The sequence below is a fragment of the Plectropomus leopardus genome, chromosome 14 (assembly GCF_026936395.1).
Source record: "Plectropomus leopardus strain MGB_pleo_1.0 chromosome 14, ASM2693639v1, whole genome shotgun sequence".
In the NCBI taxonomy this organism is placed as follows: domain Eukaryota; kingdom Metazoa; phylum Chordata; class Actinopteri; order Perciformes; family Serranidae; genus Plectropomus; species Plectropomus leopardus.
The window spans coordinates 9,491,141-9,513,927 of NC_142189.1; the positions used below are offsets into that span (position 1 = coordinate 9,491,141).

Below are 22,787 nucleotides of genomic sequence, written 5' to 3' on the forward strand. Positions count from 1 at the left end.
TAAGACGTTACATAAGTGCGAGATGAAGGTCCAAACTCTCCTCTGCAAACCGTCTAAGAGGAGACTTTGATGTAGGATGCATTTCAAAAACTGCAGCGATGATATTGATTTGGCTCCAGCTGGCACCGCCTGTTGTTTGAGTGTGTCGACACTGACAGCACTCATCTCCGTCCCTTAACCGCTCCTGTCTGAATCCAAATTATTTACCAGCTAAGCAGTCGTACCTCTCTGTAGCCCGGAGCAAACACGGCTCAGCAGGGTGATAAACTCAAAACACCTCATGTAACCTTGCAAGCCGCACAGGTGTTAAGTTAGGAAACTTAATCAAGTATGAATCCTCGCTAAACAAAGTGGCTCGTCAGAGTATTTTTATTCGAGCAGATGTCAGTCTGCTCTTCCTGCCACTCTTCAGAAATGTCAAGTAATAAGGTGGTAATGATTAGGTGGGTTTGCCTGGAGCTTACTGATGAGCAGAGGCAGTTCTATATGTAGAAACAGCTTTCTGTTGACATTTAGTGCTCGACACGCACGCTGCTGCATACGAGTGGATTATTCTGTGTTTCTGAGTTTCTGAGAATCAACTGAAAGCTCCCGGCCATCTTCCAGATGTCATATAGCCTGATGTGTAGCTGATAATGTGAGTGAAGGGATCAATAAATAATCACATCATCCTCCAAGTGAGCCAGAGAACTGCAGTTTTTATAGCCACAAGCACAGAAACCAAAGGGTAGAAATTTATTTTATGTATCATAGTGCAAAAACAAAAAGAAAAAGATTTGTAAACAAAAGAAATAATGAGTTTACTAGTCAAACTGTTTTAATGAAATCTCAGAATTCATTACAAAACCAGTATGGTCAATAGGTTCGGTGTCGAAATCATTACTTTTAAGGGTGTGACCGAATTACACTGGTACGGCCAAGTACCGATTTACAAGAAATCAATCGGTGCCAAATTTCGGTACCAAATAGCCCACCTGGGTGAGAACACATGGTTCAGACAGCAGGTAGAAGCGCTGTCAGGCACCTCAAAGCCTTCGAGGCGTTTCATGGCGAAGGCAGCGGAGCTCTACTGAGCAGAAAGAGGCGAAACAGCGACTGATTGACCTGAAGTGAGCCAAAAATGATCTGCAGCACCGATAGTTACAGTCTATTTGGTCTATTTTCTTTTCTATTTTCTTTTTTTTTAAATAGACTGCTGTCACTGCTTTTCATTAATGTGTTTTCTAAATTACGTACTTATTCAACATATTTGTCAGTTGCGTCTTAGCAGAGAGCGAGAGAGACCAGCAGAAACGCACACACATGCACACAAGCGAGCAGAAAGACAGATACTGAGCTCTGTGGGTGATTAAAAAAACAGCAGAGGGGCAGAATCGCTTGCTGACTGCAGCTTGTTCAAAAATTTAGTTTCAGTCTACAGAAAGAGTAATTTACAGAGAAAAGGTACAGTTGTGTACATGTACTGACACTCAATTTGAGTTACTGGCACGGTCATCTGTCCAAACGTGAACGGAGCCCAAAACCCAAACACTCAGAGATGAAAGTAAAATTTGCTGCTACCCCATAACTATAACTATGATTAGTCAATTGATTTATTAGTAAATCAATATAACGGTAATCCTAAAGTCATGCACGGAGGAAGAAGGTGATGGAGAAGATGTTGGCCGATCAGAAGCCCGTTCTCATTTAAAACTCATAAAATACTGCCGCTTTGCAACGCCAAAGAAACAGTCCAACAAACCCGGGCTTTCACGAGGGAGTCCGGAGTTCACCTCCCTTTCTACACCTAATCCTGAACTTCCACGCCAGCATGTGTGTTTGTTGACGTTCGGGCGCTGGTTGCCATGTGCTTGCGTTGTCCAAACATAACCACGTGCCACATCATCCCATTATGAGCATTTGTTGACATCACTTTAGCGGCATGCCAGAACGTAAACAGCAGATGCAGAAGGACACCTAAAACCTAATATGTAGACCCAGAAGCCCACTGCAAAGATGTGATGTACTGCAAAGCGGCAATACGCGCGACTTGGGATGAGACGGTGTTGCGTACTCCGATGCCTCTGTTCTTCTGTGTAGCAGAGGAGTAACCGTACATCTGTGTGTGTGTAAAATGTCCTGTTCCCAAGGTTATAGCCAGCACAATTTTGGTCTTGTCAGTCATCGCATGAAATTTCACCTCATTTTTGACTTCTTAACCCGTACGAAGTATTACAAAGGTCCATTTTCATTCACCTAAAATGCAGTTTGTGCCTGGAAAAAAGGCTAAAATGCAATGGAAATGCTACTTTTAAAACACACACATGTATGTGTGGACAAGGCCTTGAGCTATGCTCGATATTGCTACAGCAACCACAGATGTCCCGGACAACAGTCAAAACTATTATCCATATTCGAAACAAAGGAAAAGAATAATAACAATGAAGCAAGATGAATGCACTTTCTTCAATGAATTGTTATTTTCCAGTGCAATTATGGGATTCATTTTGACTTGTTTAGAGTTTATTGACAGTCAATACCATGGGAATTTTTTCTTGTTTTGAAAAATTTCAATTTTTGCACTCAACAGTAACCCAAAGGGATTGCTTGGAGGTTTTATTCACAGCCTGGGATAGTTTTGTGCCATCAAAACAACGCACTGTGTGAGTCCAAAACTCTTGGGAAGAAAAGGGAGAAAGACGGAAATAAACCAAACTAACACAGATATTTCAGCTCAGGGTGGTGTAACAGGGTGGTGTACCTGATGTGTGTGGCAGGTAGAGACTCCAGTTGGCGGGACAGGAAGAGCTCTCTGTGTCTGAGCTGGTGTTTCTGTTTCTCGGGGAGGTCTGCCATCTCTGGATTCTCCATCTCCTCCTCCAGCTCCCCTGGGAGGTAAAAAGAGTGAAAGGTCAAACATATACCCATTGGATGAGGTGGAACAATGACGTCCACGGGGAAAACAGGGGAGGAGGGGGCTGCAAATGTATCGGCTGCGGCTACAAACAGTCTCAGGACCTGCACAACCAGCGTGTACAAAGCACCAGGATGCACACTTGATGAGCTGGAACAATAAAGTCCTCAGGGAGACGGAGAGTCGTGTATACATACAGATATTTTACATTAAATCTCGCTGATTATGTCCACATGAGACCTGCAATATGAATCACACAACATCTGGCTACGCTTTTCTCTCCCAATTCTGCATTTCAACCCTTATTACACAAGCGACGACACACGGCTCGGGACGCTCCATCATTTTAATGCCCTCCAACTGTGTTTTCATTATTTGGGTAATCTCTTGTATTTCAAGCGTGGAAATTACTAAAGAACTTGAATGGGGTGTAAAAAAAAAAAAAAAAACACCAGCACTGAGTGTACTCTCCTATGTTATCCCCGTTCCTTCAACAGCAGCAAAGTAGACAGCTCTGTTACTTCCATTGAGAAAACAAAGGTCACAACCTGACTGTTTTTTTCTGGGAATTTGAGGATCTAAAATTCAGTTTCTCCTTAATAATTTATAGTTACACGTTTGTCTTTTCAAGAGATGGATACAGATACTTTTTAAGACTTAGTGTGCTCAACTTTAAAGACACACATAAATGAATAAACACAACAATTTAACAAATTTCCCCACCAGAATTTATTCCCAGTGGAGGAGAGAAAACCCACATAAATCAGCTTTAATATTTTATCATGTGAGCTACCTTGGAGCGTTGAACGAACTGAAAATGGAAAAAAAAAAAAATACAGTTGGTCTCTTGAAAAATAATCATGCAGCTTGGATTTTTTATAATGTTGGTATTTCTAAAATCCTGGCTGCAGCCCTCACAGAGGGTGACTACAAAGGTCTGTGTACACAGAGTCTGAACTCGTCTCTTTATGAAAAACAATTTAAGTTTCAGACTGTGAAAGTCAGGAAACATGCCGCATCTTTCACAACCTGGAAAACACGAGGTCGGGCACTGAGGAAGGGTGTGTCTGAAGCTGGTAAGCAACCAGAACCAGAACCGAATCATAATGTACCAACCAGAAATCCCAAGTTCACAGCTGATGTTCATACAGGAATTGTTCTTTAAGTGTGTGTTAAGTCAGAAATGAATAAATGTCAGTGGCACAGATGTTAAGCGAGTGTTTCTCCCTGTTGTTTTTTTTGTTTGTTTTTACAGGGTTACCACATCAAACTTTAACACCTAACACAATGAACGCTTCCATTTCACTTTGCCTGCTCTTGACGCTTCGTCTGTGTTCAAAATGCGCTCTGTGTCCCGAGAGTGTGGTGCAATAGATAACTAAACATTATATAAAATCTGAAGCATTTCCAAGAGTCCAGCTTCATAAACATACAATCAATATGTGGCAGAAGGTGTTTTAATTGTGGATGGCCGCCACAAAAAAAAGAAAGACGTGTGGGGAAAACAGCACTAAAATGATCAGCGTCTCCTCTATGTTTACTACAGACTGATTTACAGATTTAAAGAAGAAAGTGAATACATCTGGATTCCAAAAGTTGAAGTTTATCTCAGGGCACAACCATCGCACCCTGGAAAACAGGCGCTTGGTAACACCTACACACCACGATGGTGACGCTTTTGCTTTCGGCTGCACCTTCAGTGTGTCTACATTGAAAACAATGGATTTGCAACACACGCAGCCTGTGTACAGGCCCTAAGAAAGGTCTTAACTCTCTTCAAAAGTCCATTTTACATTTTGGACTTTAGGAGAGAAAGATTTTCTCACAAAGATTTAACCCTTCCAAGGAAAAAATATTAATGCAAATAGCTTCAGTTTTATTTCCCCAGGTGTGGAGAAATCAGTTTGTGAGATTTCTGGTATCACTCCAATATACTGGAGCTGAGAGGAATTTAGTTTGAGGTGCTAAAACACTAAAAATCAAAACAATCAAAAGACTCAACAGCAGCAGCAGAAACAATATCACAGTTATTCTGGGTAATCCACAAACCTCTCCGTCAAAAGTTTTATATTTATATATATATATTTTGTTTGTAATGACTGTCTACCTGTTTTGTGGATTATCCAGAGTAACAAGGACACTGTTTCTGCAGAGAGATATCCGCTAAATCTCTTTATGTATTTTTGCTGTGAGCACAAAAAGAAATCCTTTTACCTCCGGAGAATTGGGACGGTGGCAGAAATCTCAAAGACATCTCAAAACTTGGGCGATTAAAGCCTAGAATGGGTGAGTGGGCAAATGTGTTTAGTGTGGGTGAACTGACCCTTAACATTAGAATTAGGATTAGGCAAAGATTACGGTATGACTTTAAAATAGATCAGCCCCATAAAGGACAGACGTAAAAGGATTTGGTATTACATTCCCATAAAGTTGAAGAACTCACAAGAGACAGACTTTTAAAGAAGACCTATTCTACTCACTTCAGGTTCATACTTGTCTTTTGTGTTTGTACTAGAACACGTTGACATGCTTTAATGTTCAAAAACACTGTTTTCACCCTCTGTCTTTGACCCTCAGTTGCCTGTCTCTTTAACACCCCCCTTCTGATTGGTCAGCCTTTCCAGATCTTTTGCATCACGACATGTCTGCACCAATTTTTGCAGCCGATGAACAACTATTGCGGAGAATAGCAGCATTTTCTAACATGAATTATCACCAACAGTAGCTTCTAGACACAACCAAATGTTCAAGCAGGATTACGTTTCAAAATTGGGGAGAAAATAACAACACTGGCAACCAAAAGTTCCCATGTAGTCACATGCAGCAGTGTGGGCTACATTATGTGAATTTCAGATTTAAAAAACAAAACAAACAAACAAAAAAAACAGAATGATCAGAACGGTCTGAAGCCTGAGATTTTTCCTGTTTTGTTTTGTTTTTTTTTTTTACTTATATTGCTCCGGAGCAGTTTAACTTCAGACCTGTCAACACACCGACCACTACTGACTCAGATCACGGGAGAAAAGAGTATCCCTACACGGACAAAAATCCTGAGAGACAGGGCAAAAGAGTATTTAGGTTTATAGGTCAGTGTAACAATTTTATTTTTCATGCTTTGTATTTCTATTCTGGGTTTAAAATAGCTTCTAATAAACGAGCAGATTATTTATGACATTAAAGACATCATGATGATTTTAGCTTCATTTTAACTGTTTAAAGTTTATTTTATCCTTGAAGTGATAGCTGACAGTGTGGCTGGTTTTACTATGGCTGTACCCGACTCAGAGTTACGTCAGTCAAATCCGATTTGGCTGTTCAATACGAATATTCGATTATTTGTTTTGTTTTCCGTACAGAGTTTGAACTTTGTGGGACATTTATTGTGTGACAGCAACATTCACGTCAGGTAATAGATGTGCTAAATGCACTAACGACGGGTCGTAAATGCGCAACAACATTTTTTGCTGTCACTAGGAACTATATCATATTAAGTTGCTGTGAGTTGTAAATTCACAACCTTTAAGCAGCGGGTCTCTCTTCTCTCCTCCTGTGTGCCGTTGCCTGCATGTCCGTGGTTCTACCAAAGAGTAGCATGAAAGTCAAGAGCGATCACTTCTCAGCAAAATTTAGTGACCAAAATGTCCACCATAAGCGCACTGACGAGCAAAAACAAACCAAAATAAAAAACCCACGACTGCTCGACTTGAAGCAGTCTCAGTCGACTGAAGGGTCTCTGACTAATGATTTGAGTCTCAGATTTTTAGGGGCAGTGTTTGATTTTTACACTCCGATTTTTCACTGTAGTTCAAACACTGTAAAAAATTGTGATGATAACTGGAAATAAAAGCATAGAAAGAGAAAAGAAAGAGGAGGCCGACATCTCTACAGCTGATATCTCCAACACACTGCGACTCACACCAAAAAATTCTAGATGGTTAAACAGCACTACGGGTAAGAAATATGGTAAAAATATGTTTTCCTAATTTTGAGGTGAACTGTGCCTTTAAAATAGTCAATGATAGAAAAAAAATCAGCCCTTGAGAATCAGTCCAAGAATGAATGGATGGACAGAGTGACTGCTGAAGGGCTATCAGCCCATTTGAGTAGGTCATGTGTCTGAGTCATCCTGCAAGAATAGATCCCGCTGCTGCTGGTAGGCAACATCTCCACCGCTCAATCGCTTCCTCATATGTGGACGAGGAAGAGCGGAGGAAATGAAGGCAGGAGAGGAGGAAAGAGGAGATAAGAGAAGGTGACAGGAAAATAGATAAACAGAGAGACAAATAGACGAGCGCAGAGGGAGGAAAAGTGTGACAAAACAGATGAGGAGCGAGGGAGCATGGGATGAAGACAGAGAGAGACAGCGAAGAAAGAGAGAGGGAGAGGAGGAAGGGGAGCGATAGAGAAATCATCAGGGAGAGAGAGACAGAAAGAGAGAGAAAGCCAGAGAGAGGGAGTGCGAGGGAGAGAAAGAAGAGCAGTCAGTACGTGCTCCAATTCATTTGGAGTTTCATTAGAGGAAGCGAGACAGAGAGAGGGAGACGGGGAGCAGAACAAAAGCAATCAAGGGATTTTCAGGAGAAGAGATGTGTGGCCAAAATCGATAAGTACTCCTTCACTCCCTCACTCACTCTGCCCAGCACTCAGCACCCAGCAGACACACCATCCATGCCCAGGCAGAGCGCGCACACACAGCATGGGCCTCGCTGCATCTTCTGCCATGTAAAAGGAACAAAATATGGCCTGAGATCATTAATACAAGAAGAAAAACACAAGATTAAGAAGGTGGGAAGTTGTGGGAAAGTAAGCAGGGAGATAAACATGATCTGTGCGAGCTAGAGGGGCATTTACGAGTGCGTGACACGACTAAAACACGTGTTTTGTGGGTAATTCTTGCATCGACTGCATGCACATGTGTTTTACATTTACTTTACATTTTAAGCTTGATGTTCCAGTAGTTATCCAACCAGGCGGCTCATAATGAGCTCCAAACTGGTCATGCTGGTTTCCCAGACGAGGCGCTTCATTAGCATGAAAATCTATAACAACTGCAAAACTGAATCAAATTGCAAAAAGGAGTGTATTAATTATTGACTTTTACTGTGACGGAGGAATAGGCAGTCTCAAAAAATAAGATGTGTATATTTTTGTGGACTTTTCTGACAGCAGATCACTTGAAACGTTGAAAGACAAATAAAAATAAATGACAGAGTCTCTTAAGTTATGCAGGAGTAGCGTTAGAAGAATAACAGCATAATGGCAAAGAGGCTTGTTTGTGTTTTGAATAGAGCTGCACAAAAACACCCGAGAAAAACTGACGGCCTGATGGCACCCAGGCGCATGCACATTAGTGTCGAGCAAACACTTTTAATTCACAGATAACCAGCAGTCAGCTGGGGTTTCCCCCAGGAAACTGGCGAGCAGAGGTACTGACTGCGACAGACTGGCTTGTTTGTCTCCGTTTTTTCCAACTTGTAAAATCTCAGAAGGTTTTTTTTTCTCTTCCATCTTTGCGACGTGCTGCTTTGATTAATTACTGCAACGCGAATGTACAGTGTGATGCATCAATCAGTCATCTGCTGAGTTGAATCAGATCCTGACACCTTATTATTTATGCAGCAAGACAAGATTTAGATTTTTTTTATCATTACTGTTACTATTTTTGGGGTATTTTATGCCTTTATTGGACAACAAATAGTAGTCGGAAATCTGGGTATAACAACTAATAGTGTTCGGACACATTTTCCATTTTAAAATTTAAGACCCTTCCTTGCTCAAATTTGCAGACTTCTATGTATATGTTCAGAAAAACTCATCTCTGATGCAATAACACAGAAAATATTCTGCCCAAATTTCAATATAATCGCTAATCCAACACAAACTTCCTGCAGTAGGCATTTTGGATTAATTGTACAGTTCATCAGTTGTTCTCTACTGTTATTATGAATTTAATTATGTCAGCAGTTTACTCAGTGATACTATAGAAGTCCCTGAGGGGGATTTGGGGGTTGTCGAACCCCTGTACACGATTCAACCATATACTAGATTTTAACCTATAGCTCCAATATGTGTCTGCCCAAATTATACATTTTTGTCTTTTTGTACTTGTGTAGATAAAATGTATTCTTTTTATTATCTTATGATTATCTTATAACACTTAACAGAAGATTCTAGCCAAGTCATTTAGCTCAAACAAATCAAACAAACCCAGAAAGGTTCATTTCTGCTGAAAGAGTTAATGAGTAAACTAACCGATGTTACCTCTACTCCTAACATTTCCTTTACTATATTGAATATATAATAACATACAGGTGTAAAGGCAGCGCTGCATCGGAGTTTACATTCAGTCGCACATCATATTGCTGCTGTTGCTTTTGACGGCATTAAGCTCGCTGAGGCAGCACTCTCACACGCTGGTCAACATTCTGGCTGCACTGGCTGCTCCAAATGCCATGAAAAACACTTTTCTTGTATGATCATTTTTTCCAAGAAATTCAGATTTTTAGATATTAGATAACAGAACAGATGCAGCATCCTGGAAACACAAACTTATTTCCATACTCTTTTTTTCCCCATAGTTATCCAGAGCTGGAAAAAAGCAGAATCAAATCCCATACTTTCCATACTTTTCCACCTGAACAAATGGCCACACACAAACTGTGGACGTTGATAACTTCACCCCCTAAATGTGTAGCATTTGCTGTGTGAAGTAGCACCGCTGCTCGTTACACCTGAAACTTATTAAGTCGAATTTCATGTAGATTTCATCAGAAGGTAATTTTTTCAGGCGATGCAGGAAGCCTCCACTATAAAACACTGCAGGACACTCCGCCATCTGTGCAGCAGTCAAAGCGAGCCCGGAAAATATACATAAAGTTGTAAATGACTACATTTAATAAGAGGATGCGCTCTTGCATGAAATCAGACAAAAGCAGACATGATAGGATATTATTTTCACTTAAAGAAAAAAAAATATTAAAGAAAGGAGGGAGTGTACCAGTTGTCTGTTTTTGAGAAATATGCTTTTGGGCTTAATAAAAAATGCGGAGAATCTGTTCTTTTGATGGCTAAAAATTTAAATATTGTTAGTTCTGTTGACTGTGTTTATACAAAATCTACTGCATGTGTTCGCCCTGAAGGAGGGAGTCTGTCTTTGCTGCTTTTTCCTTTTTTCTCCTTGTAAATGTTTTTTGTATAGTTTGTTTTTTTTAAGCAGCATTGAGGGTCGCGGTATAGAGGGTGTCGTGTTTGTACAGACTAGATTTGGGTTTTTAAAAATAAAACAGAGTCACATACAGTTTGAGTCTCTGTATGTGAGTGTGTGTGCTTGAATATGTGTTACTCTGCATGTGTTTGCACATATCCATGAATTTACACATGCACATGCACACACACACACACACACACACACACACACACACACACACACACACACACACACACACACACACACACACACAGTATCCAGGTTATGTAGTGGTACATCAGCTGGCTGGCTCTTCCAACTGGCCCCTAGCTGAGCGTCCTTGAGTAGCAACTCAACTCCCCAACCTCAGTCGTCCTCCTCTCCTCCTCGGAGCCAATCTCCTGGCAGTGCACCCACACCACACTCTCTACAAATTGCCTCTCCATCTCACCTGTCCCAGCCAATTATCAATTATTGATGAATGGGTCGCCTTACAGGGCTGAGAGACGGCGAGGGGAGGAGAAAGGAGAGGAGAGAGCAGGCCTGAGGGCGAGAGGAGGAGGTGAGGAAAGTGCAGCAGACCGTTATTACCTTAACAAACTGACTGCACCTCTATGACACCGTGTGTTTGTTATTTGGTTGAAGGATGAGAGACAGACGCAGACAGCTACAAGCTTCTGATCAAAAATCATCTGTCGAAAAGGAAAATAACACTTTACTCACGATCCCTTCTAAAGCGGGGAGATCTATCAATATGAAATCAATACTGTAATGTGAGAAGATGTCATCTGGGAGTTTGGTTTGTGGTAATATGTGACATAAGTAAAATATTGTCTTGACATTTTCACAAGGGGTGCATTACAATAAAGTGATGCATTTTTCTGGCTATACCTAGCTGTCCTGTGAAGTGAAGGGCAGTGTGTGCAGCCTGCCCTGCCACACCGACAAGAATTTAATGATCTAATTTGTTATTTTTTTTAATGTTTGTATTATTTGGTATAAATATTAATTACTCAACTTGACATTTAAGATTGAAATAATGTCCCTTAGTCATGTCCAGTTCAAGCATTGCGTTTCCGAATGTCGTGGTGTTATAACTGCATAGAAAGGTTGTTTATCTTTTCTGTGTTGTTCATCTTATTGTTAACTTTCAAAAGTTATTCTAAAGAGACAAACACTGTCAACCTGACAGCTGAGGTGGACGGACAATCAGGACAGCACAGGAGCTGACGGAGTCAAAGACTGGGATCAAACATGGTGTTGTTTGCATCTTTGTGGTCAAACCAGCTGTGCTTAAGTGAGAGTGCACGTGTATTCTGATCTTTACAGTAAATGCATCTAAAAAGTCCAGGATACATGAGACGAATGCTGGACCTTAATATTCAGACTATTCAGATATTAGCTCTTTGGGTAGTTTTTCAGTTTTCAGTTTTGGGATATGAACATTTGGATATGTTTTGGAAAAACAAATCTTACATATGTTGGAGTTATCGTGTTTTTGTGCCTCTGTTTTGCAGTGCTTTGTCTAGGAGGTGTCTATTGTTATGAGCATGGGGGTGGGGGGGACTGCTGCTGCAGTTTGAGGCAGCACTGAGTCTCTGGAGCCGCTCTCCTCTGAGTGAGTACGAGCTGAAACAGCTCGATTCTGTGGTTAAACCCGTTAATAACCATTGGGTAACATTAGTGGTGTCATGCTAACAGTTAGCCCTGGCACTGTGTGTGAAAAGATGCTGGTAATAACTTAATTTCAATTAAGGACACCTCTGACTAGCATTCATTTTTTATTGTATCAATTTGGGGGACTGTCAAAATCTAAATTTGGTTATGTAGCTATTATTAGCTATTATTTAACAGCCAATATTAGCTATCTACCACCACCCCTCCTCGACAGTAAGTCTGAAGGAAACTCTGCTGTGCATTACTAACACGTTCTTCTTATGTCACTTAATAAGAAACCCTTATGAGGGCTGAGAGATATGGGCTGAAAATTGTGATATCTGTAGGCAATATTTCGATAAACAACACATATCTCAATATTTTAAATCTCCTCAGAAGCACTTCATTAATGCTAGAACTGGGGGATATAATTGAAAACTACAATTTTGTTTTTTTACCAAAATCCCTCTCTGATGTGGCATTATTTGAAAATATATTACCACAATTCAATTTTTGATCAATAATCTTTAGTAATGTAGATATAATCATTAAGTGGGGAAAGAAATGTATGAAAACAAGTAGAACTGTCTGATAAGTTGATAATAGTACATCACTTTACTATAATACAACCTTTACAATTCGGAAAAAACACTATTTAATCCATATCATGATATAACAAAATCCATTATATAAGCAAATATATAGTCTCAATACAATATAATATCTTGACATTGTCCAGCCCTAACCCTTATCAATGTTTAAAAATACCAAATAGTCTTACCAAAAGTATGAGACAACGGTTCTGTCAATACAGCCAAACTCTAATTACTAAATTAAACAAAGAGATTGAATTGGTGTCTTCACATCTGTTAACTACGACATGTTTGCCCAGTCAAGGCCATGCTTTTAAAAGAATTATTTCAATCGTACACAAGTGCACTGTGAACATTTTCTTTCTCCATTCACAGCACATGCCAAAGAAGAGCAAGAACAAGAGCAGCAGTCAGAACAAAACAGCACAGAGAATGAAGTGCTGATTTTTTTTTGTGGCCGTTATATGCTACTTACAATTGGACTTAAAGTCTCGTCTGTATTCACTGAGACTGAACTGCACAATCAGCCTGTATGTTGTTCAGTTATCAGTTTGGTGAAGATGACACATTTAATCCCCCGAGGTTTATCTCTTTAAAGAAAATATAACAGCATGACAGAGTGACTGTAGGAAAAGTGGCCTCTATCAAGTGAACAGATCTGGAAATTTTAACACAGTTTTTCTGTATTGTCACACTGTTTGGGATTACAAGGTTCATGTGAGAATAAAATGACGTACTATTTGAATTTGTCCATTACTCTCCCTCTGATTATTAGACGTACATATACCAATTTGTGCGTTCATATGCCTCTTTAAGAGTACTTAAGATATTTAGTTTACATTTTTATTTTTATGTATTTATTTTGAGAAAAAGTCAAAGTTGATGCAGCAGAGGGCATTTTAACTTTTAGTTGGATCATCTCAATCTCTCATCTTGCAACTGAATGTGTCTTTTCAGATCCTCCCCGGCTGGTAATGCCAACATCTGTCACGCCAAAATCTTAATGCCTCAACTTTGAAACGCAGACTTTCCAAAATTCAAAATTTATGGTCTCCAATCCTTAGCCAGGATAACTTTATTGAAATCATAAGGGATATTTCCCCAAGACATAACAAAGCTGTCTCCAGGGAGACAGGAGACCTTAAACAGCTGTTTTCAAAGGCTTCATATTTCTCATAACTGATATTATTGTTTAAGATAGCTACGGCCCTCCCCTTTTAAAGGCCTAGTTCTTATCTTTTGAAATAGGGTTGTATAAGGTACTTCTCCAAAATCAGTGTATTACTTACAGTACAAGTCAGTTGACACCCCCACCCCACCCTCCCATCCCCAGTTTCAAGAAGCGGGCTGAGTCTGACACGCTGTGGACTGTGGCTACAGAAAAAATGGAAAATGTAGATTGTTTAAGTGAAAAATTTGCCCCTGCTTTACCTTGCTGTCAAACAGCGATTTCTGACAAGTGAATGAAGTAGTTATGTCAGTCTCTTCAAAGCAAGACTCCATTGAGAAAAACGGTGATTTAGCATTGCTGAACTTGGGACCTGCTGCCTCTATCGATTAGTTAGTGTTATTGTGTGACTTAAGCATTTCAAAGCGTTAGTTTGGATTCACCAAAGTCACACAATAACACAAACTGACCGACTGATCGAAGCAGAGGAAGATCAAAAGCTTCTGTTTTGTTAGCTAAAGTTACTGTTTTTGTCAATGGAGTCTGGTGGCTTTTAAGGCTTTTAAGCTGGTACCAGCTTTCCAGTCCAGACGGGCTGTCTGACGGAAAGGTAAAGCAGTCGAAATACTCCCAAGATCTTTACTGAGTAGCTAAAATACATTTTGTTGCTGACTCCCGTCCACAGCAGTAAATTGCCTTGCTGCCGTGTCGGCACTCCTGCCACTTCTCTAAACTGGGGGCATGTCCAGTGACATCTACTGTAGGTAAGACACTGACTATGAACCCCACTTCAAAAAAATTTAACTATCCCTTCAAGTTACCAAAGTAAAATTTCTTAAATGTCATATTGGAAAAAAAAGACGTCTGTGGTTGCGATGAGGTAGTAGACAGTGTATGTGTATGTAAACATGAGTTTAAGATTCATCAGATTGATGCAGTGCATGTAAACCATGTGAGTGTTTTTCTAAAAAAAAAAAAAAAACACATAAAAGCTGGCAAGTCATTAAAAGTTTAGTTTGAGAGCACTTCCCCAAAACTAAGTTGTCGGACTTCATGCAGAAATTCTGTATGCAGCAAGAGTATTTTTAGCTTAGTTTCTCTTTGTTTGCAAACAACAAATGCTGAACACAAAGGTATTTTTTTAGCATAATTTCCTCATTTCTTCCCTAACAAACATAACAAGTAATTATATTTTTATGTAACATTAAAACAACTAAGAATAATAAGCTGCAGCAACAACATGAAATCTGTGTGTGCTCCTCAGACAGTGTGAGCTGATATGGACACAGTTCATGAAGCTCTGTGGCTGCAGATGCAAATGAGAAATTCATCCTCTCACTGTGTCATAACATATCATCAGCTCATGTCAAAAGTGGTTGTGAAGCTCAAGTGGGACAACACCTACTACTGGCATGAGTAGTGGCATCCTGAAAATGAATTCACTTATGAAACAGTAATAAAGACATCCCCGAAAAAAACAAAAAAAAAAACACAGATTGCAAAGTCCAAGCAAAAAGAAACAAGTGGCTATAACATACTGCTGTTATCCTACGACCAGCTTGAATTCACTAGTTGCACTTGTGTGCATCAGCTCACTGGTAACATTGTTGTCTATTGTTTATGGGAGCTAGGAGCCACATCTCAAAAATAGAAAAAGGTTTTGAGTCATGGCAAAATTCAAACATCTGAAGGGAGGGGCCACGGAGGTAAAATGCCAAGTCCGCCACAGAGGCTGACCACTCAGGAGGCTGCTAGGCTCAGGGGGGAGGGGCTAATGCCGGAGTCGGAGGCCCCATTGAGGGAGCACTCAGAATCTCTGCAAGCAAAATATTTGATCAATGACTCACAGCAGACACACATAAAGACACACGGGCCTGTACGCCGTTCTGCACTGATCCATAACGAATTAAATGTACCCCTTCAGCGGTTCCTGTGACAGCGCCCAGAGCTAAAAACTCAAGTCCATCATGCATATATAAGAAAGACATGAACACACACACAGAAGCACACACACACACATACAGTGAGGCTGCAGCTACACAAACGCAGACAGGATACAGCCCACACCCATGCGGTGCACAGCCATTCCTGCCATGCATTTTTTACATATTGCAAATGTCTGGAAGCCCCTTTGCCGAACTGCAGCTGGCAGAGCACAGCCAAAAAACCCAAAGGCCTATATAGAAAGAGCCTAAAGAAACATTACTGCACTCCTGCTACACTTAATCAGTGTGCCACTGCTCTCAAATGATGCTGGGTTTGTTGTGTCTGCATGTGTTTAACCAAAAATGCATCAAAATCAGAGGAAGAGGTTAAGAAACTTTAATCATAAGGTAAATATTCATGTTTACTTTACACTTGCCATGCATAAAGAAAAAAAATGTGTTTTCTCTTTATAGTTTGGTTTAGAATTAAGAAACATTCACAGACTTTCTTATAGGGACACACACACTGGCAAACTGATGCTGTGTGGTCCAGCAGAACAAACAATCCCCCTCTTACCATGGATACACACCCAAGGCCACACACACACATATCACATGTGCACTCTTGTTTCTCTTTCACTCTCTTTCAAATAGGACACTTAGTAGATTTCTCTCTCTCACACACACACACACACACATTCACACTTTCACACCCCGACAGCCAACACTTAGCCGGCCACACCCAGTCAAAGTCTAGTGGTTGGTGTTGCAAGACTGGACGACCGGATGGCAGAGTTTCTACTGTTTGTATGACAGCACTGCTGGTATGAATGTGACAGCGAGTTCAATCAAACTGTGCTAAATTTAACTGACTTTTCACTGTTGCACATAATTTGGGCACATCCAAGGCTTTAGGCCTACACATTTTGGCAAACCATCTTTGAGAGCTTCTCTGGGATATTTGAAAAAAAAAAACCCAAAAAAACCAGTGAAGACGCCTCTGTTCACTGCACTGTTTGTTGTAGTCCCCGTGGACGTCCCTCTCAGAAGGTGAGAAATAAGCATGTTCCCCCTCTGTTCTCTCCTAGCCAAGAGACTGATAGTTTAAATAGACAGACACGGGTGTGCACACACACAACACCAAAAAGAGAGTGCCTTTTAAGCCGACATACTCTAACCACAACCTGTCATCTCAGTCCAGATGTGCACTGCACACAATCTACTCAGCTGCTTCGCCGTGTTCCCATATAAATGTATTTTTAGTCTTGGCTTTGTTTTTTTATTGTTATTTTGCACCTGTGGTCTTTTAAAATTCATCACGTCACTAAGTAGAAATGTAACAGAAACTAACACGTTTATATTGCATTTTGCAGTATATTCTTAGCGGATCATGTGGTGTGTTTAAGTCAAGGCATCACTAAAGGTATGCAAGGTTTAAACTACTCTTTTTCCATCTCTACACAACTATAATGTCCCTTTTGTCTGTAAACAGCCTGAGAACAACACCATAAAGACATAATACTAATAACAGTGAGCGCCGTAATCCTCATTTGTACTGTTCATTAAGTTTGACCCTTCTCTATGCAGACATATCTATTCACTCCACTTCAAAGTGTGACCGCTCAGAACAGCTATGAACAGTTTTGCTGTTGGACTTGGTCAGAAGACACTTCACATGAGCTACTTAATGACAAGCATAACCTGGCCTTCAGGCTTGCAAGACATGATTTCAGTTTTAGCGTGAAATGCAAACGGACAATGTAAATATCACTATTGAAATGAACAATAAAAGCTTCTAGACCACAAAATATATCCACCCTAGCCTTCGACTGAGTCAAGTTTTATTTTTACCATAGGTGTACTATCTGTGAGTGGTCTGAAAATATTTCATGCCAAACGTGCATCAGAAGCCCAGTAGACATTTATATACACTTTAAGTCAAATATGTGCACATATGAGAGCGGAAGTCATGAAACACAATGAAACACTCCTACTGGATTCACTCTAAGATTGTTATCTTTGCTCTCCTCTTCCTTTTTAGCATTGCAAAATCGTTTGTTTTTTTTTAATGTGGCTGGTAAGGATGACTAACTGAACAATTACAGTCAAAATCTGCCACTGTGTGGGTGGTTGCTGATGGTATTTTCCCGCTAAGATTACACTGAAGACGGATAACCATCAGTTACCCAAGAGAGCGGATGCTGCTCACAGTCAGGAATTCTTTCCAGTGACAGTTGTATGTTTTATAAATCAAATTCATTTTTTTTCTTCAGAATCTATATCCTCTCCTCTGAGGTAACACGATCGTCTTGTACACAAACAAATATAACGTGTGACGTACAAATGTCAGTTAATAAGATTAGAGAAAATGGAGAAAAAAGAGGTGATATCATGTTATGTTAAAAAAATCCTAAAGTATGGATAAGTCTTTCATCCCTCTCTTCTTCTTTACTCTTTGAATTCAGGCACTCTGGAGCGCTGCCTTGAAGGCGTCATTACACACTGACCACTGGGGAGGCGACCCGTACATCCAGGAATGGCTCTGGCCTTTAAGAGACACATTTCTGTTACCAGCGACTTCTTCTACACTCTCTTTTACTGTTAACCATCTTAAAAGGAACAGTTCTCTGAAAAAAAAAAAAAAAAAAAAAAGAAAGAAAAAGAAAGAAATTCCCTCTTACCTGTAATGCTATTTATCAATCTAAGTTGTTTTGGTGTGAGTTGCAGAGTGCTAGAGGATATGATCCTTAGAGTTGTCTTCCTTCTCTGCATTATAATGGAACTGGATGGCACTCGGCAAAAAGATACATTCAAAAAAACTCAACAGCAATGTCTCTTTCCTGAAATCACGAGCCAGTTATTCAAGACAATCCACAAACCCTGTTGTGAGCACTTTTATGTGGGGACTATTTTCTCTACTGAACCATATCACTGTGCAAATTGTTTTGCAATTAGAATTTGAGCGGAGGTCAGCTGGAAGTTCAGGGTGACAGTAATGCTCCTGTAATATAGTAAACAGGCCAAGATAGCCCTCTGTGCTTGCTAGCCCTGCTAAAGATGGATCAGAAATTGTTTTTTGCTGACACTAGATATCAATCAAAAGCAAATGACTGTATCGTATTAAGTTGCTGTGAGCTGTAAATCCACCACTTCTGAGCGTAAGTCAGAAAATAACATTGTCTTGGAGCCTGACCAGTGAAAGCCTTTCTTCATCCAGGCAGCTGCCTCCGTCTCACTCAGACTCACCCCGGGCCTGCAGAGAAAGTTAAAGCAAGGAGCGCTCACTCTGCAGCTAAATATGGGGACCAAAACGTCGTCTCGACTTGAAGAATCTCAGTCGGCTGAGGGGTCTCCAACTGATAATCTGAATGTTTGACTTTTAACCCTTTGAAACCTTGAGCGACATAACTTTTCTTGTGCAGCTTTCAGACACCTTTCACAGGTAATTAAACCTTTGAAAACTGAAATAGTAGCAATGAATGGAAAAAAAAATTAGTAGATTAAGAAAATTTTTAAAAAAGCTAGGGGAAAAACGCTATTTATAATTATCAAAATTACATGACTAAAATGATGTCACAGAATTCTTACAATTTTTAAGCACTTTTTCCGAGTCTTATTTGCCTTTTCTTTTTTACTATTTATTTATTTTTACTAATTTTAAGGTAATCGATTACTAATTTCTTGCAAATTTTTTGGGTCACTTCTTCCTTTGTTGCTCATTGTCTTCTTTCCACGTCTTTGAGAGAAATCAAGCCAATTTGCTCAGGTTTCAAAGGGTTAAAGGGCAGCCCTAAGTGTTGTTATTAGTTATTCATGAGAACAAGCCCTTTTATCCATGGCTAGATGCACGCTAGTTAATTCCATCTAGATCCAATATATTGGGGAGAAGGCAGAAATCTCAACGGCCGATATCTGCAACAATTGACAACTCACACTAAAACATCTAGATCGAAAAGTGGCACAATAGGTAAGAGGAAATATATTTATTTTCTATTTTAAGGTGCATTGTTCCTTTAAACTGACCATCCTGGACCCTCTGTGCTTCTGTATTTCCCCTGTTTTAATTTTTTTCCCTTGTGGTTTAACATCTTTCTCTCTGAAAAACACCCTGGTACCTGTAACATTAAACAGCTGCTTAAGTAAAGCCCGGTCCAAGTCTGCCAGCTGTTCAAGATAACACTGCAGTGTATGCTCCAGAGAACGGCATCACATTCAAGTACATGCTACACACCCACACACATATGCATAGACACAGACACACACAGACACACACAGACACACACAGAGGTGTCGTCACATTGATACACCCAACAGATCGAATGCTGACTGCAATCAGGCCCGTCAGAGGAGGGGCTGCTGCAGTCTGGACTGTTTCTCTCAGCTCAGTAACAGTGAACAATTCAATTTGGTATCACCCCCGTTGTGCAAACAAGCCTCACAATGCAGCCAAATAACAAATAGAGTTGTATTTTCCAGTTCAGGGAAATCTGGTTCAATTTGACGGAAGGCAGTACAACTTTGCAGCGGAAAATAACTGAAGAGTGTTGCCCAAAAAAAAAAAAAAAACCCAACTGTGTTTTGTTTTTTATTTAACGCCTGGCCGGGGTTTACGGTCGGTCACTCACTTGCATGTTTGTCTGCCAGGGCGATGAGTGTGCTGGAGATGTCCCTGCGCCGGTAAAAACACACCACTTTGGCCTCCACGTTCCCATTGGCTGTCTGCAAACCAAGAGACAATCGGCGTTACCACGGCAACAAGTGGTGCCGCACACAGAGCACCCACACACACACACACACACACACACACACACACACACACACACACACACACACACACACACACACACACACACACACACACACCCACACACACACACACACACACACACACACACACACACACACACAGATGAGAAAAAAAAAACCAATAGATGAGGCTAGTTCTTAACTATGGCTGAAAACACAGTGTGAGCAATTCTCCAAAATCACAATAAGTGTTGCAGTTATCAGGACAGCGTGGAGTGTCGGGGGTTGTCTGTGCAGCACTAAGACTCGTTTCTTCTTTGCAACACTACACTGGTATGCTGATATGAGATGTGTTTTTAAATTAGGAGCTGCATGACGATGTTTTATTGAAGCCTGGGTAACATAACTTAAAGCAATGAGGCTCATTTGTAAATTGATTTGTATTTTTTTTGCTCCTTACACATCAAATAAAAGAGTATAAATTACAATATTAATAAACTGTGATTTTCTAAAGTGTTACATATCATATTTGTATCACATTACAGGCCAAGAATATCGAATTAGGCTCACTCTCATGAATCCTGCAAGTGAAATGTAATGTGAGAGGAAGATGGAGGGAGAGATGGAGAAAAAGCAAACAGCCAACATGTCATACTTTTTATATTCTGCAGACACTTTCTACTTTTCCAATCAGAAAATAATTAAAATCCAATTTCCCACAGTTCCTTGTCTGACAAATGCTGCAGTAACAAGTAAAACATAATTTCCTCATTTATGATTGTTTCTGATAGCAAACTAAAACACTTTTCTCTTTCTGAATACAGTTTTTAATGAAACGCAGAACAAATTTTTGGTTTGATTTGTTTTTTCTTTTGTTGTATGACAGACATTTTTAATGAGTGCCACTGCAGTCAAACAAAATAATATTCCCTTTGTGCACTAAAGTTAAGCCTGTAAACTTATTTAGACTAAAAGTGAGGCGGAAGATATTGAATCCCTCCAGGATGTTGAAACACAACAATCGACACAAATTCAATAAAATTTGCGCGACCTTGCAGTTTTGTCCAAATACAACAAGTTTTGTACAAATTTGAACAATCCTCATCGCTTTCCTTGAGTTTTACCAATCTTAGCAGTCCCCTGATTAATGTCACCAAACTCATTTCCTTATTTCTGGTTTTGAAAATGCAGATGTCCGACATGAACGTCTCACATTTGCCAACAAAAATTTGTGCTAAAGACCATGCAAGGTTATTCCCTGATGTCCTGCACCGAGGCGGAGGTAAACTGAAACGCTCCATGTAAAATAATGTGGTAGGACACACATCAACAACATCGACTGACAAACACTTTTATACTGCAGAGCACACCGGGAGAATGGCTGAAACATGTGGACAACAGACGAAAAAAATCACCATGACAAAAGCTGTTGGATCCAGAATCACAGTGAGTTGGATTTAATATGAAAGGTTAGTTATGACGTTAGTGTTTAGTGTTGTATAAAACACAAACTCAAAGCAGTGCCGTTTTACTGTCACTAAAACAAGTTTTTTTCCAAAAGTCTCTTACTACAGCAACTTAAAAACATTTTTTAAAACACTAAAACATGCATTCCAATTGAAATAAGGCATTTTAGGCTGTAACAATCCCATTAAAAACCTGTGAAATCCTGGAGGGGCTGAACTGACAACTAAGGTGAACAGATTTTCAGTCAGCATTATGACATGAGTCGGGGTGTAAGAAGAAAAAGCATCATCATCATATCATACCATCAAGGTTCAATTTAAACATCTGGCAGCCGAGCGGCAAAATGGAGAACTTAATAAAGATTTCAATCTTTTTTAAGCACTTCAGCACCTGGCTGATTTCATTACATTTTAGTAACTTAATGTCATCTTGACATTTCAGAAACATCACAAAGCAGTCTGACAAAGTCTGGCAAAATTACGAGTATGATTCCCTTTTGCATTTTGGTTATAAAAATCATAAATATGTACATGCAAGTTCAAATTGTAAACATAACTTCAGCCCAATTAAAGTAGAAAACAACAGCAGACGTTAAAAGAGGAACTGGAGAGGGCAAACAGAGATGAAGGCTGGGAGATAAAATGTGTAAGAAACAAAGAAAAGGTAATCACAGGTCTGGTCTGATCACAGGGAAGCATCAAAGTGTTGTATAAAGGAATACTTCACCTCAGTTCTTTCACATCAAATACTACACTGAATTCAGGAAGAAAACTTATTGATGAATTGAAGTAACAAAAGCAAAACTATAAACATCTGTTACCAAACTCTCACTCAACTTGTGCAGTGTAATCTACGTCTTATTTATCATGTTGAATATGCAGTACTTTACAAACACATGCACACTATTTCATTTATTACAGAATCCTAAAGGCATTTAAGCAAAGTTTTGTGTTAAAATTGTGTTTTTTTCTAAATTTTGACACAAAGACTTTACCTTTTACTGCAAATGTACACCGGTTCTAAATATTGGTTAGTTAGTCTCCTTGATAATAATCAATATCGTAATCATCCCTAAAAAAACACATTGGTTTATCCCTATTTCTTGTCTGTGCATGAGACTGTTAATGAGTTTTAAACAGTAAGGTTTTAGTGA

General features: G+C 39.8%; 1 protein-coding gene across 4 annotated transcripts in view; it reads right to left on the reverse strand.

The window, feature by feature from the left end:
* mta1 (metastasis associated 1) overlaps positions 1-22,787 on the reverse strand; it is a 166,690-nt gene that overhangs the window by 22,573 nt on the left and 121,330 nt on the right. For all 4 annotated transcript variants that reach the window (XM_088087862.1, XM_042501273.2, XM_042501272.2 and 1 more), the window contains 2 exons: positions 20,047-20,140; positions 2,741-2,867 (listed from right to left, as the gene is read on the reverse strand). In XM_088087862.1, coding sequence (XP_087943988.1) covers positions 2,741-2,867; positions 20,047-20,140 — 221 coding nt within the window. The remainder of the gene's footprint in view (positions 1-2,740; positions 2,868-20,046; positions 20,141-22,787) is intronic.